This window comes from Quercus robur, chromosome 5 (assembly GCF_932294415.1).
Source record: "Quercus robur chromosome 5, dhQueRobu3.1, whole genome shotgun sequence".
In the NCBI taxonomy this organism is placed as follows: Eukaryota; Viridiplantae; Streptophyta; class Magnoliopsida; order Fagales; family Fagaceae; genus Quercus; species Quercus robur.
Genome location: NC_065538.1, coordinates 39,204,453 through 39,218,771, shown reverse-complemented (window position 1 = coordinate 39,218,771; position 14,319 = coordinate 39,204,453). Strand labels below are relative to the sequence as shown.

Sequence of the window (14,319 nt, the reverse complement as noted above, 5' to 3'; positions counted from 1 at the left end):
TTATGTAAACCGTTTTATCAACCAGAAAAAAAAAAAGATGTAAACTATTGAAGCAAATTGTAATTGAACATGTATGTATCTATTTTAGTTTTTTTATAGGAAAAAAAAAAAAAAAAAAAAGAAGCAACGTGAGGTTGTTTAATTTTTTTTTTTTTTTTTTAAATAAAAAACAATAAACTCATTGTTGCTTTGAAGAAGTGGGTTAGTGGGAGAGTGATCCTATTTTGTAGGAAATGTTTTAGGTAAGAGTTATAGATATATTTTTACAGTGTTATTCTCAAGTTTTGCCCCTACTTAAATGTATGTTGTAAGGAAGGCTACAAAAAAAAAAAAAAAAAAAAAAAAAAAAAAAAAAAAAAAAAAAAAAAAAAAAAAAAAAAAATTGGTCATTAGAACTGATTGTGTGCAAATATATGTCACTCACTTGATAACTGTAACACATTTTTGTTACCTCAATTCCTAGATTATACTCTAACTGAAATAGAAAAAACTAATTGCAAAAATTTTTGGTTGATGTTAAGTTCAATCTCATGAAAAATAGTTGTCCTTTTTTTTTGGGTAAAATTTTCTACCTTGAACAACAACTCTCTGTAATGCCCAAAACATGATCCTTTCCTATCCAACTACGAGCTCCATCTCCTTCAACTTAGAAGTTTATGATGTAGCCAAACTGCTTGCATTCTCTATCTATCTCAAACTGCTTATTATTATTATTATTTTGGTAGAAGTAGGACATCATATATTTGCATTGTGCTATATATATATATATATATATATATATATATTGGGTAGAAACGGGAGGTCTTATTTAGTTAATATAGAGTTCATACAACAACATCATAATCCAATTATTGGGCACACAATCTATTATTCCTGAGGCTGGCCAAATCCCTTAGGAAACAGTGGTATACAAAACTAAGGCAAATAGTATAAACAGAAAAAATATGTTGTTGGTGGGTTCCCTGCTTTGCTAGTGCATCCACGCATCCATTTGCTTCACGATATATATGACGCACCTACACCTCCCATTCTTGCTCCCTGAGGCTCCTGCAATCACATATTAAAGACATCACATCAGAAGGTTAAGTAGCATTTATATTAGTTAATCATGATAACACTGTAATAGAATCAATCTCAAGCTGGATAAACTTAAATCCCAATTCCTATGCTAATAAGAGACCCTGCCAAACTACTGCCAGTTCAGCCATATTATTGGTTGCTATGCCCAGATTTAGAGAAAATCCTGATAGCCAAAATCCAGAGATATCACGCAGTAGTCCCCCTACACTAGCCAACCCTGGATTGCCGATGGCAATTCCATCCGTATTTAGTTTTATATAAGGGTCAGTGGGTACAGCCCATCTAATAAATTGCGGGGTCCTAACTTGAACTAGTTTATCAGAGTTGGCTAAGAAAAAATATTTTGTGGCTGCTTGCACCATTGTGTAAACTAGACTATGCTAGGATTGAGATTGGTTCTTAAAAATACGTTCATTTCTGGCTAGCCATCAATTCCAACAAAGAAAAGGAAAATATATGTTCTAATGGAGTTGCTGGTGCAGAATAACCCCCATTGTAGTCGCGTTGCTTCATAACCAAGCTTGTAAGGGCATGTGGAAAAAGGATAGAGTCAAGATCCTCGGGGATTGACCCCAAACCTCCTTAGCCCATGGGTAGTTATGTAAGATATGAATTGCTGTTTCTGGAGTGTTGCATCTGGGGCATTGGTCAGTTATGTGTTGGCAAGAAAAGGTTAAATACTGCCTTGTGGGATGCTGGTTGCGCATAGCTTTCCAAAGGAATAGTTGGATCTTTTTGGGGCATTGTAATTTCCAAATCCAATTCCACAACTGTTTATTCAAAGGCACTTGTTTTTGGTGATATAAAAATTTTGAAGCTGAACTAACCGAGAAAGTACCATTATTATCGGGCCATACAAAGGTATCTGAAAGCCTGGTAATATATGCCGCGGGTATACCTTTAATAAGTTGCTCAATTTGTGGTGGGAGAGGAACGTGAAGAGAGCTGAAAGTCCAAGTATGATTAGTTCGCAATGAACTAACTCGGCTGTTTTTGTCATTAAGCATGAGCGGCCCTTCAATGCGACTACGAAGGGTGCCTCCAGGGATCCAATGATCATCCCATACCCTGATTGTTTGCCCATCCCCTACTATCCATCTCATACCATATCGTAACTATTAAATTCCGTCAAACAAGGCTTTCCAAATATGGGACCCTCTCAAGTTTCTAGCAGTCTTAAAGAGGCTCATATGTGAAAACTATTTGGCTTTTAATACTTAGGCCTAGAGCATATTAGGATTATGATACACGTGCTAGGCCTAGTTCATAAGGATTTCCCTATTCCTATGTCGGATCAATTGTATTCCCAACCCTCCTGCGTTCTTTGGTAAGGTTATCGTGTCCCAATTAAATGTATGACAACATCGGCATTGGTTTGCATCCCCCCATAAGAACTGGCAACTTAATTTGTCTAGTTGTTAACTAATCTTTTGAGGAAGCAACGTAGTTTTCATGGCATAGATGGGGATGGAAGCCGTCGATGATTTTACTAATGTGGCCCGACCAGCCATTGAAAGATATTTGGCTTGCCATCCTTCAATTTTCTTTTGAATTTTGTCAACTAAATACTGGTATGCATTGGTCGTTCAGCGGGTTGTGAAAATAGGGGTTCCTAAGTATGGGCCTATGTGATCCGTGGTTGGGATGCCGAAGATTCCGACCACCTATTCTTTTGTTCGCCAAGAAGTGTTAGGGGAAAGCCATATTCGGGATTTATGAGTGCTCATTATTTGGCCCGAACATTGGCAGAATTTCTGTAGGATACAACTCAAGTTCTGGCAGTCCCTGACCTTGGCTTTAGTGAACAGAAAGATATCATCCACAAAAAATAAATGTGAAATACAAAGTTGGCCCTTGAATCCTATAGGGTGGATGAGAGCGTGGTACCCCCCTGTCCCTGGGGCCTTCAGGGGAGGAAGCGAAAGAATATTCCTAAGAATCTCTACTGGTTGGGGAATACTTGATAACGACTAAGAATGATCTAAAAAGGGGCTATTATGACTAAATTGCGGACCTAAACTAGTCGTTGTCCTCATATGAGTCGAGGTGGCCATAAACAACTTTTTAAACGCATCAATAATGTGATTGGTTAAAGCTTCCCCACAAAGCCAAAAACCAGTGCCATCTTTTAGAGTCACAATACGAGATTGGCTACATCATTGTAAAGTTTTTAGATGAAAGTATTTAGTATTGGCATTGCCATAGTTAAGCCACATGATCCAAGATTTGAGTTGCCAATAAAGGTATTCTTGGTGTAGAGTGGTATTATACTATTGGATGAGCTATTGCTCCAACGAGTATAGAAAAGCCGAGGGTTTGCTAGTTAACGCATTCTGGATACCACGAAGCCTAGCCAAAAGACAGGTCTTTCGCTGGAATAAATTGCCGAAGTGGTGTTTATTCCAGTCGATGATAATACCAGTTAAACAGACTAGGCAATGTTGGAACCTAGAAAGGGAGGATAAACCTGATGGAACATTTTCCGATGCCTGCCAACTATCCTCCACTAAGATGGGGAAGGAAGGATCAGTAAGCCACATTTGCTCGAACCAAAAAGGCTTAGGAGCTTTCCGATCCATGGGGTCAATAATAAGCAAAATGGGGCAATGATCAGACTTAACTTTGGGAAGATGGTGAACTTCCGTTTAAGGAAATTGTATTTTCCATTCTGCATTGCCTAGACCTCTATCCAAATGCTCTTTTATATTACACTGCCAAATCGGATTTTTATTAGTCCACGTGAATCTAGGGCCATGAAAACCTAGGTCAAGAAGCCCACACTGATCCATACAATTTCTAAAAGCAGATATCCTTGTTCTGTTTAAAGGTAAACACCCCCCCCCCCCCCCCCATTTTTTCATCCTCAGAGAGCATATCATTAAAATCTCCCAATGAAACCCAAGGAAAATTAACTACTGTAGCTAAATTTTATAAGTAGTTCCAAAAAGTTTCCTCTTATTGAAATTAAGAGAAGCATAAATGGCAGTAAGCAGAAAAGAAAGAGATGGGGTCAGTACCTTAACGAGCACATGTATACTGTACTCACTATTAGTGAGAATCTCCACCTTGAGATTGCTACTCTCATTCCAAAGCATCCAAATGCCTCCCGAAAAATCAGTTGAGTCCACCCGCCGAGAATGGGTGTACGAAAGGGTGTCGATAGAGCCTGTGCCCGCTCTTCAGCAATACAGGGCTCAACGATGATCAGAATTTGTGGACGATGTCTATGATGCAGTTCGTAAGCATGGTTCTGAAAAGCTACATTATCAGTGCCCTGGTAATTCCATGCGACATCTTCATGGAGGAAGAGTTGGGATTTAGGTAGTCATTGGGGACTCCCTAGGTCCTCGGAGTCCTCACTACGAACCGAGCAGTGCATTGATGTCTCGTTGTTGTTGTCTTTACCCTGTACATTGGCTCTAGCTCTCCTAACCTTGCCCAATGCGTGACAGCAACGATAAATGGTAGGCTTGGTCTGGAGTACATGATGATGTACAGTTTTGGTTCGTCCTCCCTCATAATGATGTTGATTTCGCTTAAGTCAAGAAAGCGAAAAATGGCTTCGGGTAGATGTTCCGGTGATTCCACACTAGTTGAACTCTCCTAGGCGTTCTGCTGCCTGACTGATTATGCTTCAATTCTGTGGACACCGTGATTTCCCATGCATCTTCAGTCAAGCAGTTCTCCTCCCTGTGTTGTTCACCGTCTGTCCTTGTCTGCATATCATCTTCGGTTTCAGTTCCAGACTGCTCATAGGTTTTTTTCCGTGAGTTGTCCTTCAGAAAATTGCTCTCGGGGTCGTCAGTTTCATAGGACGAGTTGTCAGTGTGCGTTTCCATCTTTCACCTTTCTTCTTTTCTTCTCCTCAGTTGTCTAACTATGTGGTTCAAACATTCATCTTGGTTTTGATAAGACACATACTTTTCATATATACCATTGTGCGATAATTTTGCAATTAACAATTAGCGGTGCAAACTGTTAGCCAAGAAAAGTTCTGTATTCTAAACATTGTTTATGATAAAGCTTTTGGAGCAAAATTTTTCTATCGCATCCAGGTTTAAGAGGTCAAATGACCCATTGTTCCCAAGGCTTGCTCTCCAAAAGAAAAGCACAGACAACATTATTGTCATAGTGGTGACTCTAGAGAGGCACCATTAAAAAATTGCAATATTTTAGCAGATAGGTCTAATACATTTGAAATTCAAGACAGGCAGCTAACAAATCTTGTTAGATTCCTTGAGAATAATTTCCTACAATTATTACTTTTATCACGACATCAATAAATCCTATTCTGTGATATCTTTGGCAAGGATACAAATACGGCCTTGGGAAGATTCTCTCCAAGAAGCAAAAAATACAAAAAGATTCCATTTGTACTTGATAGGGAATATTTTAACCAAAACAAAATAAATCTAATATATCAGAGTTGTTAGGATTCCGACGGATCGTCACGTACAAGAGCATTGTCCGGCACCCATGCTTGGCACCTTGTGATGCGATCCGTCCTATGCCCATTCGTCCAATATCCCATAGCAATGGATGATCTTCTACACTTAGTCCTCCAAGCCATTTGCACGTCCACCACTTTGTTATCTTCATATAGAAAAAACTTACACACCATATCTAAAGATCCTTCTAGATATTTGTATCTCCCAAGTATAGGAAGTTAGGCCCAAATATCTCGGGACATTAACTCCACTACGCCCCTATAAGGGAGGAGCCTAAATTCATAGGAACTTGGTCAGCACCACACCGGTGAACTTTGTAGGTTCTTCATTCTTCAAGTATCTTTAGCGATTGCGTGTTTGGACGATTGACTCACTGACAATTTTTTGCATCATCAGTATTAAACTCTAACAAGTTAGCCATTGATGGCTTTTGTGAGCATTTAACAATATTGGACAGATTGAGGAATGCTAATAAACAAAAAAATTTCACAAATCAAGGTAACTTATAATAGTTACATGAGCAGCAAATACAAAAACAAGCCTCATATTCAAATTGAACCCAACAAAAAAATGACCCTACAGAGAACTAAAGTTTCAAAAATAGCAAGCAGAAGATCAGATCCACAGAGGACTAAAAATATTCGTTCAATGGCTAAGTGCCAAGCAAAAAAAGAGTGATTGCTGACAAATTGATGCCTTTTGTGAGGTATATTTTACAAAGAACAAGCTACCATCAGCAAAAGCATTTTTACAAACACTTTCACTACTTTTCAAGGGTCACCATTACTTCTCTTTACAAGTTGCTCAACTTAGTCACCTGGGGTAGTATATTGAATCTACGCAATGTTGCTTTCAATACAATTGTTGTGTACTAGATAGCAAGTTAGAATCGCAAAATGAAGGAAGTTGGAAGAAAACTTCGAATTTTTTTGAGACAACTCCATCACTATCTTTTCCTTTTCTATGGAAATCATTTAAAATAATTGAACACAAAAACTCATAAAAGAACTCCACTTTTAGCAAGTGACTTCTTTGGAACCGATAAGCATATTGTTTCTTCAATCATATCTAAACCAAGCAAATTTTTCAGAGGAAAATATGATGCGGGTGGTCGCCTATCCAAGATCTTCCTATTTTAAAAAATTAATGAAAGGAAAAAGAACAAAATATGGTATGGTATAGAGAGGGATGTTGAACTTTTAGTAGAAATCTGGAGGAGATAGAGAGGGATGGCGTTAGTGGGATGGAGAAAAATGGAGCAGTGTGTTGTTGGCAGGTAACTAATTAATTGGTATACGAAATTTGTATGCTTATGTTATGTGACATGGTTTATTAAATATCCTTAGATCCGCCTATCAAATATATATATATATCCTTAGATCCGGTAAGTGACAGATGTATTCCATCTGTTTTTAAAAACAGGAGGAGAAAACGGGAGAAATAGAGACTGATGATGATTGTTTTACTAGCACAACACCGATCACAATTTCCTAACAATAAAAATGAGATACTGATGAAGATTGTTCACTCATTCAAAATTGCATTATGGTCACCAAATTCTTTAGTTACCCGTTTGGCAACAATATCTACTGATCTTTCTTGATTAGTTGTAGTTGCATCAACTACTTTATCCATAGAAAGAACATGTACTGGAAGATTCAACTTTTTTTTTAAAATTATTATTAGGTGTCATAAGGAGTCTGAGAAAATAACAGCTGCTTACACTCAAAGCCTGAAACTTTATTTGGAAATTTTCATGATTAAAGATTTTGCATGGTTTTGTGATCATATAACAATGCACATCAATAAACCAACAACTTGCAAATAATTGGTATGCAAGAAGACTGTTTGTTGATCATTGCATTGTTTTATAACTCGCTTAACTTGTATTTATGATATGACAGTGAGTACGATTTACAGAAAATCTGTCACAAACACCATAGGTGACACTTATCCAAATTTCACATACCACCCTCTGTAAGAGTCGCATAGAAAAAGGATGTCATCTCCAATGCCACATCTCTAATTCATAACACTTCTGCGACTGGCTATACAGCAACTGCTTAGGAAGGCACCTATATTGCGGAAAACTATGAAAGGCCTCTCACAACCTATGGTGTTCAGTGCAACGTGTGAGAGACTGGATGCATATAAAAACTGCTTAAGATACCTTCTTCTATACTATTGCTGTACCTTGGGAGGATAATGGTGAAATTTTTGCATCACAAGACATTTAAGGGCAGGATTTATTATGAAGTATTCCGTGTTGCATTGCTTATCTCTCTCCCTCTCTCTCTCTCTCCTTTTTCCAGCCTGCTTTTAGGTGATGATTTTCTCACTAGTTCACTCATTCAAAAATTGCAATGTCCTCCAATTTCTTTGGTTAGCCTGTTGGCCACAATATTTAGCTATCTATATTCATTCGCTGAGCTTAATTGGTGGAGAGGGCCACAATACCTATTAAAAATTTGCATTATCAAAGTGATATGCAAAAGGCACCCTCAGGCAAAGCCTTTTTCAATTTCCAACTTATATTAGCACTATAATATTCTATTCAACAGAAAAAAGGGGAAAAAAAAAAATTGTACACCGAAAGGCCCTGAAAAGACCAACTTTGCTGAATCTAGAGCCTGGGACTACAACTGGGTTTGAAAGGAAAAAGGTATGAAAAAAGACTAGCATATTTACCTTGCTTGAACTCTCTTCCTTCCTTTCATGGGAGCAACAGGTACTTGACTAGCACTTCCACGTCCACTTTTTCTTGACCGACCAAAGCCTTTATTTGTCACAGCCAAGTATTCTAATGATGAAGGGAAATCAGCAATACTTGGTCTTTTACCTCCACTTGAGGTCTTCGTAGCAGCGTTCCCGGTATTAGCTACTTTTCCTGGCACCTTGTTGTTGGCAGGGCGAGCACTTCGGGGTTTGACAGTACGATTAGGCATTGGGGTTTCAATGGAATGGTTGGCAGTGGTAGCCTTGCTGCTAGAATCCCTAGAATGCTGCCTCAATTTTTGGGTGATGAGGTCTCTGAGGAGTAGAGCCGATTTATATTCACGTGTGTTCTTGGAGTAAAAGACCAATGAATTGTTACTGAGCAGCAGTAGATCTCGGAAGAGTTCCAAAGCAGATGTGATGGAATGGCTAGCAATTCTTGATCTTATTGTGTCAAAATCCATGTGCCGCTGGATCATTTTCTTGTATCTTCCCCTCTTCTGTATGGAATATAAATAACTAATATGAGTTCCATGCATGACTCAAAAGGTTTATTTTTGAGTTGCAAGTGAAGATCATAAATGTGTAAGATTAAGATTTAGATTAGTTGATTCAATGATGTAGATGATAAGAAATCTAGAACAAATTGTAGGTGCAGTCTAGAATGATGGTAAGATGGTGACCAAGCATCAAATTATTTGTCCATACCTGGCTATCAAGTCGTCGACGGAAGACACTTGCACTTTTATTCTCCAAAAGAGAATTATAAATCTCCATCAGAACATCAATTCCATCCTTACCCAAACTTCTGTTATCAGCACCAGAAGATCCAGCATCCTCACCACTGTTGCTGATTGAATTTTCTTTACACCGGGAGGGAGTTAAAACATCAGCCAAACCCAAAAATTCACTTTCTCCAACACTACCTTCCTTGACATCCCAACTGCAATCTTTTCTTTTTCTCTTTCCCCTCCTCTTTCTCACACCCCCTCCTCGTCCCCCATATAAAGTCTCTGCCACTTTCTTGATACCTGACACTTTATCCTGCTCAGAAGACTGTGAAGTTTCCAGCTTTGTCTCCACCCCTTCAGTTGGCATCACTCCAGGAATCTGACATTCAGCCAACCAATTTGTACGGGTTTCCTCTGTGAAACTACCAGCAGATAGCCCATCCTTAGATATCTCTTTACCAGAAGATTCAACTCCCTCTGATTTTTGAAAAGGAACAAGTGATTCAGTCCGGATGGAGCCATAACCAACATGACAGCCATCCCATTTCTCAGCCTTGAGAGATTCAAGCTTTGATTCTAGTGACCTGGAACAGGCAACTTATACAAATCACTACACAAATGCAAGAACACAGACTATAGCTTGCTGCAGACTACAACTCCCAACAGAAAAGCAAATAAAAAGTTTTAAACATACATCAAATAGGAAATTTATAATTATATGGTTTGTCATGCTCCTTTGACGGTCTGACCTCTAATTTTTGACTAATCACATGCTCAAGCACCTGTTCTTCTTTTGATTGGTAAGTTAACACACTCACCCAATGGGTCTTGAACCAAAGACCTTACCCTCCATCCCATTATTATGCCAATTGAGCTACAGCTCATTGGCGCTCCGTGTTCAAGCAACTGTTCTTCATCTTCTTCAACTAACTACTTAGGTAAAACAAATGATTCACACTAAACTAAAGAACATGTCCTTTGAAGATAGTTGAGATCCATGCTTTAGGTGTAGGACTCTATATCTTAACTTGTTCCCACGTAAAGTGCTGCATTATGCCTTCCATCAGGGACAGTTTTAGGAATTGAAATGACTAGATCTACTATCAATAGAGTACCAAAAAGGAAAAGTAAAAGGGGATGCCATCATACTGCTAATATATGCTTTTTTGAAGAGGATGGGAAATGGGAGTAAGCATTTTCGTCTTAATACAAATATAAGTGTACAGGGTCATATGATTAGACACAGTCTTCAATAACTAACCCAATTGAGTCCTCAGATAGCTCTAGAGCTCGCCTCAACTCTTCCATTCGCTTCTTCCGTAGCTCATCAAACCAAGCCCTAAGGGAAAAATCAGGAAATTTACGTAAGAAAAAGAGCCATCCTATCAGAATATATAAATATAGATAAAAATATATTGTGGAAATACATACTGAAAAGAAAAGGGATTAGGATCAGGTGCCTAATGCAATTTCTTTTAATGGCTGAGATTGATAGTTGCAAAAAGTAACTTTCAATCTCAATCATTAAGTAAAAAAAGTTAAGAAAAACTTTATGAGAAGTAAAAGTAAAAGTTGAAAAAGTAAAGTAAAAAAAATTTGTGAGACAAATGAGGTGAATTGCAGAGTGATATGTAAAAAAGTCAAAAACCAAGGGGGTGTTTGGTGCATGCACTTAAAAACTGAAAATTGTTATTTGAAAACATGTGTAGAAATACGTGTGGGTGAAAAAATGTGTAAAAATAAGTGTAATATTGTTTAAAAACTGAAAATTGTTGTTTGAAAATATGTACCAAACACCCCAAAGCATCTTAAAAATTTGTTTCGAAAAAAGAAAAAGACACAAGGGGAAAAAAAGCATCATTTATACTAATTCAAACCAAATATTATGCATTACCAGACAATCACAGTAACTTACGTGCATCCAGAATAACGCTGTTGCAAGTCCTCATGTTTGGCTTTACATAACTGCAAACAAGATACTATATATCTTTACTACACTGGGTGTGAAAAAGAATTTAATTGAGAAATTAGTCTGACAATTTCCCCGTATTTCACATATTGATGAAAGATTTTAATCCAATGATCATAGTAAAAAAAAAAAAAAGTAATTTGAACTTGACACGTCATCATGTGGATGAAATATGAAGTAAAGAATTAGTCAGAGAAGGATTTCAGGTTTTTCGAAGTACTGAATTCAATTCAGAAAATCAATAGACGGAAGGTCCACCTCGGCAGAGAATGATTACAAGTTGAGAAGTCAGCATGCCTAATTTGCACAATAAAATGCTAAGGAGGGTCCTATGGCTTACTTAGCCAGGATTAATATACACAAAACAAGGATATATATATATATATATATATATATATATAGAAAATAAAAGGGGGGTTGTGGGGTGGGGGCGAAGTCAAGCAAGTAAGTCCTTAAGTCCTGCATTACCCCAACTTTTAAAACATAAATGAATGAATTAAACCAATATTGGAACCTAAGAATGGGTGGGTCCATGTTTCAGAATACTGAAAAAAAAAAAAAAAAGTAAAAATGCAATTAACTAATCTGCGTTTAAAGAAGCCATCCGTGTCAACAAGAGGGCCATAAACTCTCTGTTAAGATTGCCAAAAACAGCAGCATTTTCATAATAATCAAAACAAACCAATAATGAGCTCAAAACTGCAGCCACTTTTTCTTACAAACATTAATTTTTTGATGGATAGGAATAGGATAGTGCAGTTATGGAAATGAAATTGTGACTTTGAAAAGAAAATACACATCTAGACTATTACATGACTGTATTGTAGCATCTACTACAGAGTCAAATTCAATAATACTACATGGCAATTGACAAGAAAGGAAGAAACATTTGTTGTGACTATATAAAATTTATTTAACACAAGAAGTTACAGAATCGGAATTTATTTACTACTGTTTAGGAGACTAGTAAATAACATCAGAATCATTGGATCATAAATAAATTGTGAGTAACCTCAGTTATATATATACACCAGAGAAGTAAGATCATTGGGTAGTTAATAAAATAAATAAGGAAAGCACATCCTTGTTAATTAATTCATTAATAATACATATGAGATGCTCTTCTATGTGACAACTTTCCATGACATTTATAAAATACCCTGAATATCAAATGTCCGATTAACGAAAGAGAAAATATTATGCTAATGACATGAGTGAAGTCAATGTCATTGGCTAAGCTCTTTCCTAGTAATGCATATACATTTTTTTTTTTAATAAATCACAAGGAATTGCAAAAGGAAAACAAACAAGTCCAAGTAATGAGGCTTAACATTGATTGATTGATTGATTTTAGAAGATAAGGATGTTTGAGTCATTGAGTGAGATTCATTTTCAGAAACACAGAGTAACAGACACAGTAATTAAAATGAGAAACAAACCCAACGTTACATTACATGCAACGGTTACACTCTTTAAAACAGTTTGCGGTTGCGGGTCCCTAAATAAAAGTAAAACTGTAAAAATAAAAAAGAGACAGTAAACAATTACTTTTTTTTTTAATTTTAATTTTATAAAGTAAAAAATATATATATAAAAACGAGTACGACTGAAAAATGGAGCGAAACGAAGAAAGTGGTAAAGCAAAATAAGTATTTTATAGAGTATATTAGTTTGGATGAATAGTAAAAATTTACCTCGGGGGTGAAAATGTAGGGAGAAGACTGGTTTCGGGCACGGAGCTCAGCGGCGACGATGTCCCAATCTCGGGTGCCGTGGCGGAGTATGGCCCCACCAAGGAGGAGCTCTTCCCATGTACCCCACTTCTCTATTACACCCATCACCTTCTCTTTCTCTTTCTCATCCCACAAAACAAATTATATGAGAACGAAAATTAAATTGGAAAAACAAAAAATGAATTAAACCATGGAACGGCTTTTGGGTAGTTGACAAAAATAAACAAGCAAAAAAGTGGTTTTCGGATATGAAGGGTGGTTTTTGCAGGATTGTTTTGCTTTTTTTTTGTTGTTTTTTTTTTTTTAATAGAGAGAGAGGGTATTAATGGTTTTCTATTATTTTTGTTTCATAGTTTTTTTTTTTTTTAAGTATGTGATTTTTGAGTTGATTTTTAATTTTTGGAGTTAAAAATAGGAAGCGTGAGAGATGGGGTTGACGGATTCTATTCTAAATGCAAGGGGGGTTTGAAGAGAGAGAGAGTGTGTGTAAATTGTTGTGGCTGTGGATGTTTTGAAATTTTTAAGGAAAAATGGAATTTGCTGAGAAAGAAAGGAAACGTGATGGTATTTTTTTTTATCTATACAAAGATTTTAAGACCAATATCAATATGGGTTAGATTTTTTTTTTTTTTTTTTTTTCCCTCTGTTTTTCCTTATCTAAATACGTGTTTCATCATAAATAAATAAATAAATAAATACGTGCTGTATTGTATTGCCTTAATATTCTCGACTATTATATAGCACTACGCTTCTAGCGGAATGTCTGAAATGTCCCCCCATCATCCACGGGTATTTTTGCCATTTAACACCAAATTATTAACAATTTCATTAGTTAACAAATTTTGCAAATTATTTTGCAAAGTAGCATCTCAAATTTTATGTTTGATAACTATTTTCGTTTTCTATTTTTGTTTTCTTGTTTTCCGAGGTGAGAGGCTTACAGAAAATGAAGAGCACGTTTTCTTGTTTTCAAGGGAAAAAGAAAAAGAAAACAAATTTTTCTTGTTTTCAAATGAAAAACACATTTGGTTAGTTGTTTTGAAAAACATATTTATCAAAAACAAAATTCAAGAAATTTGTTTGGTAGTTGTTTTTGAAAAAGTTGAATTTTGTTTTCTTTGGTTTTTCTTTTTAAATTATATTTATTCTAATTCAAAAACACGTTTGTTCCAAAGTATTTAAAATCCTTACACCTAAAGAAATTATAAATAAATTGTTTTGTATATAACATTCAAGCCTAAAACTTTAATCATATAAGACTGAAACTATAACAATTATCAAGTGTTATAAAAGATAATCAATAACTAAAAAGTTTACTACATGGCATCAATGTCAGGGAATCAATTTCATCCAAAAATAAATAAATAAATAACATGGCATCTATGATGCCTATTATTTACCAACATCAATCCTGTGATCTGATCCCTATCAAATAAGTCAATAGCGTGTGATGGCTCACTCGAATTATCCCTACCTTCACCTTCAACAGTAAGGTTATCAATATTGAATTGAGTAAACAAGAAATCATTTCTTGTTGCCATTCGAATGAAGTTATGAATTGTGCAACAGGCTCTCATCACATTCCCTTGTCGACATGGTTTATAACGTGGCATCATTTTTAAGACTGAAAATCGTGCCTTTAA

The 14,319-nt window shown here is 36.3% G+C and overlaps 1 protein-coding gene across 4 annotated transcripts; it reads right to left on the bottom strand.

Annotated features, from left to right (window-relative positions):
* Positions 1–849: 849 nt before the first annotated feature.
* LOC126725890 (uncharacterized) lies at positions 850–13,223 on the bottom strand. 4 transcript variants are annotated; one of them, XM_050430898.1, is made up of 6 exons: positions 12,638–13,218; positions 10,890–10,939; positions 10,236–10,313; positions 8,952–9,558; positions 8,217–8,743; positions 850–1,047 (listed from the first exon to the last, which is right to left on the bottom strand). In XM_050430898.1, exons 1-6 carry the CDS (start codon positions 12,779–12,781, stop codon positions 1,017–1,019), a joined length of 1,437 nt encoding a protein of 478 aa, XP_050286855.1. In that variant the 5' UTR covers positions 12,782–13,218; the 3' UTR covers positions 850–1,016. The 4 variants fall into 4 exon arrangements, with proteins under 4 accessions (XP_050286855.1, XP_050286856.1, XP_050286857.1 ...); XM_050430899.1 differs by lacking the exon at positions 850–1,047 and adding an exon at positions 5,240–5,901 and having other exon boundaries at positions 8,217–8,740; positions 12,638–13,223; XM_050430897.1 differs by lacking the exon at positions 850–1,047 and adding an exon at positions 5,245–5,901.
* Between the last annotated feature and the right edge of the window lie 1,096 nt (positions 13,224–14,319).

Excerpts from the sequence above, each read along its gene's own strand:
- LOC126725890 (XM_050430898.1), bottom strand. The coding sequence starts at position 12,781 with ATGGGTGTAATAGAGAAGTGGGGTACATGGGAAGAGCTCCTCCTTGGT. Across the intron at positions 10,314-10,889 it reads CAGCGTTATTCTGGATGCAC|GGCTTGGTTTGATGAGCTAC; the intron begins GTAAGTTACTGT and ends TTTTTCCCTTAG. Across the intron at positions 9,559-10,235 it reads CTATCTGAGGACTCAATTGG|GTCACTAGAATCAAAGCTTG; the intron begins GTTAGTTATTGA and ends TGCCTGTTCCAG.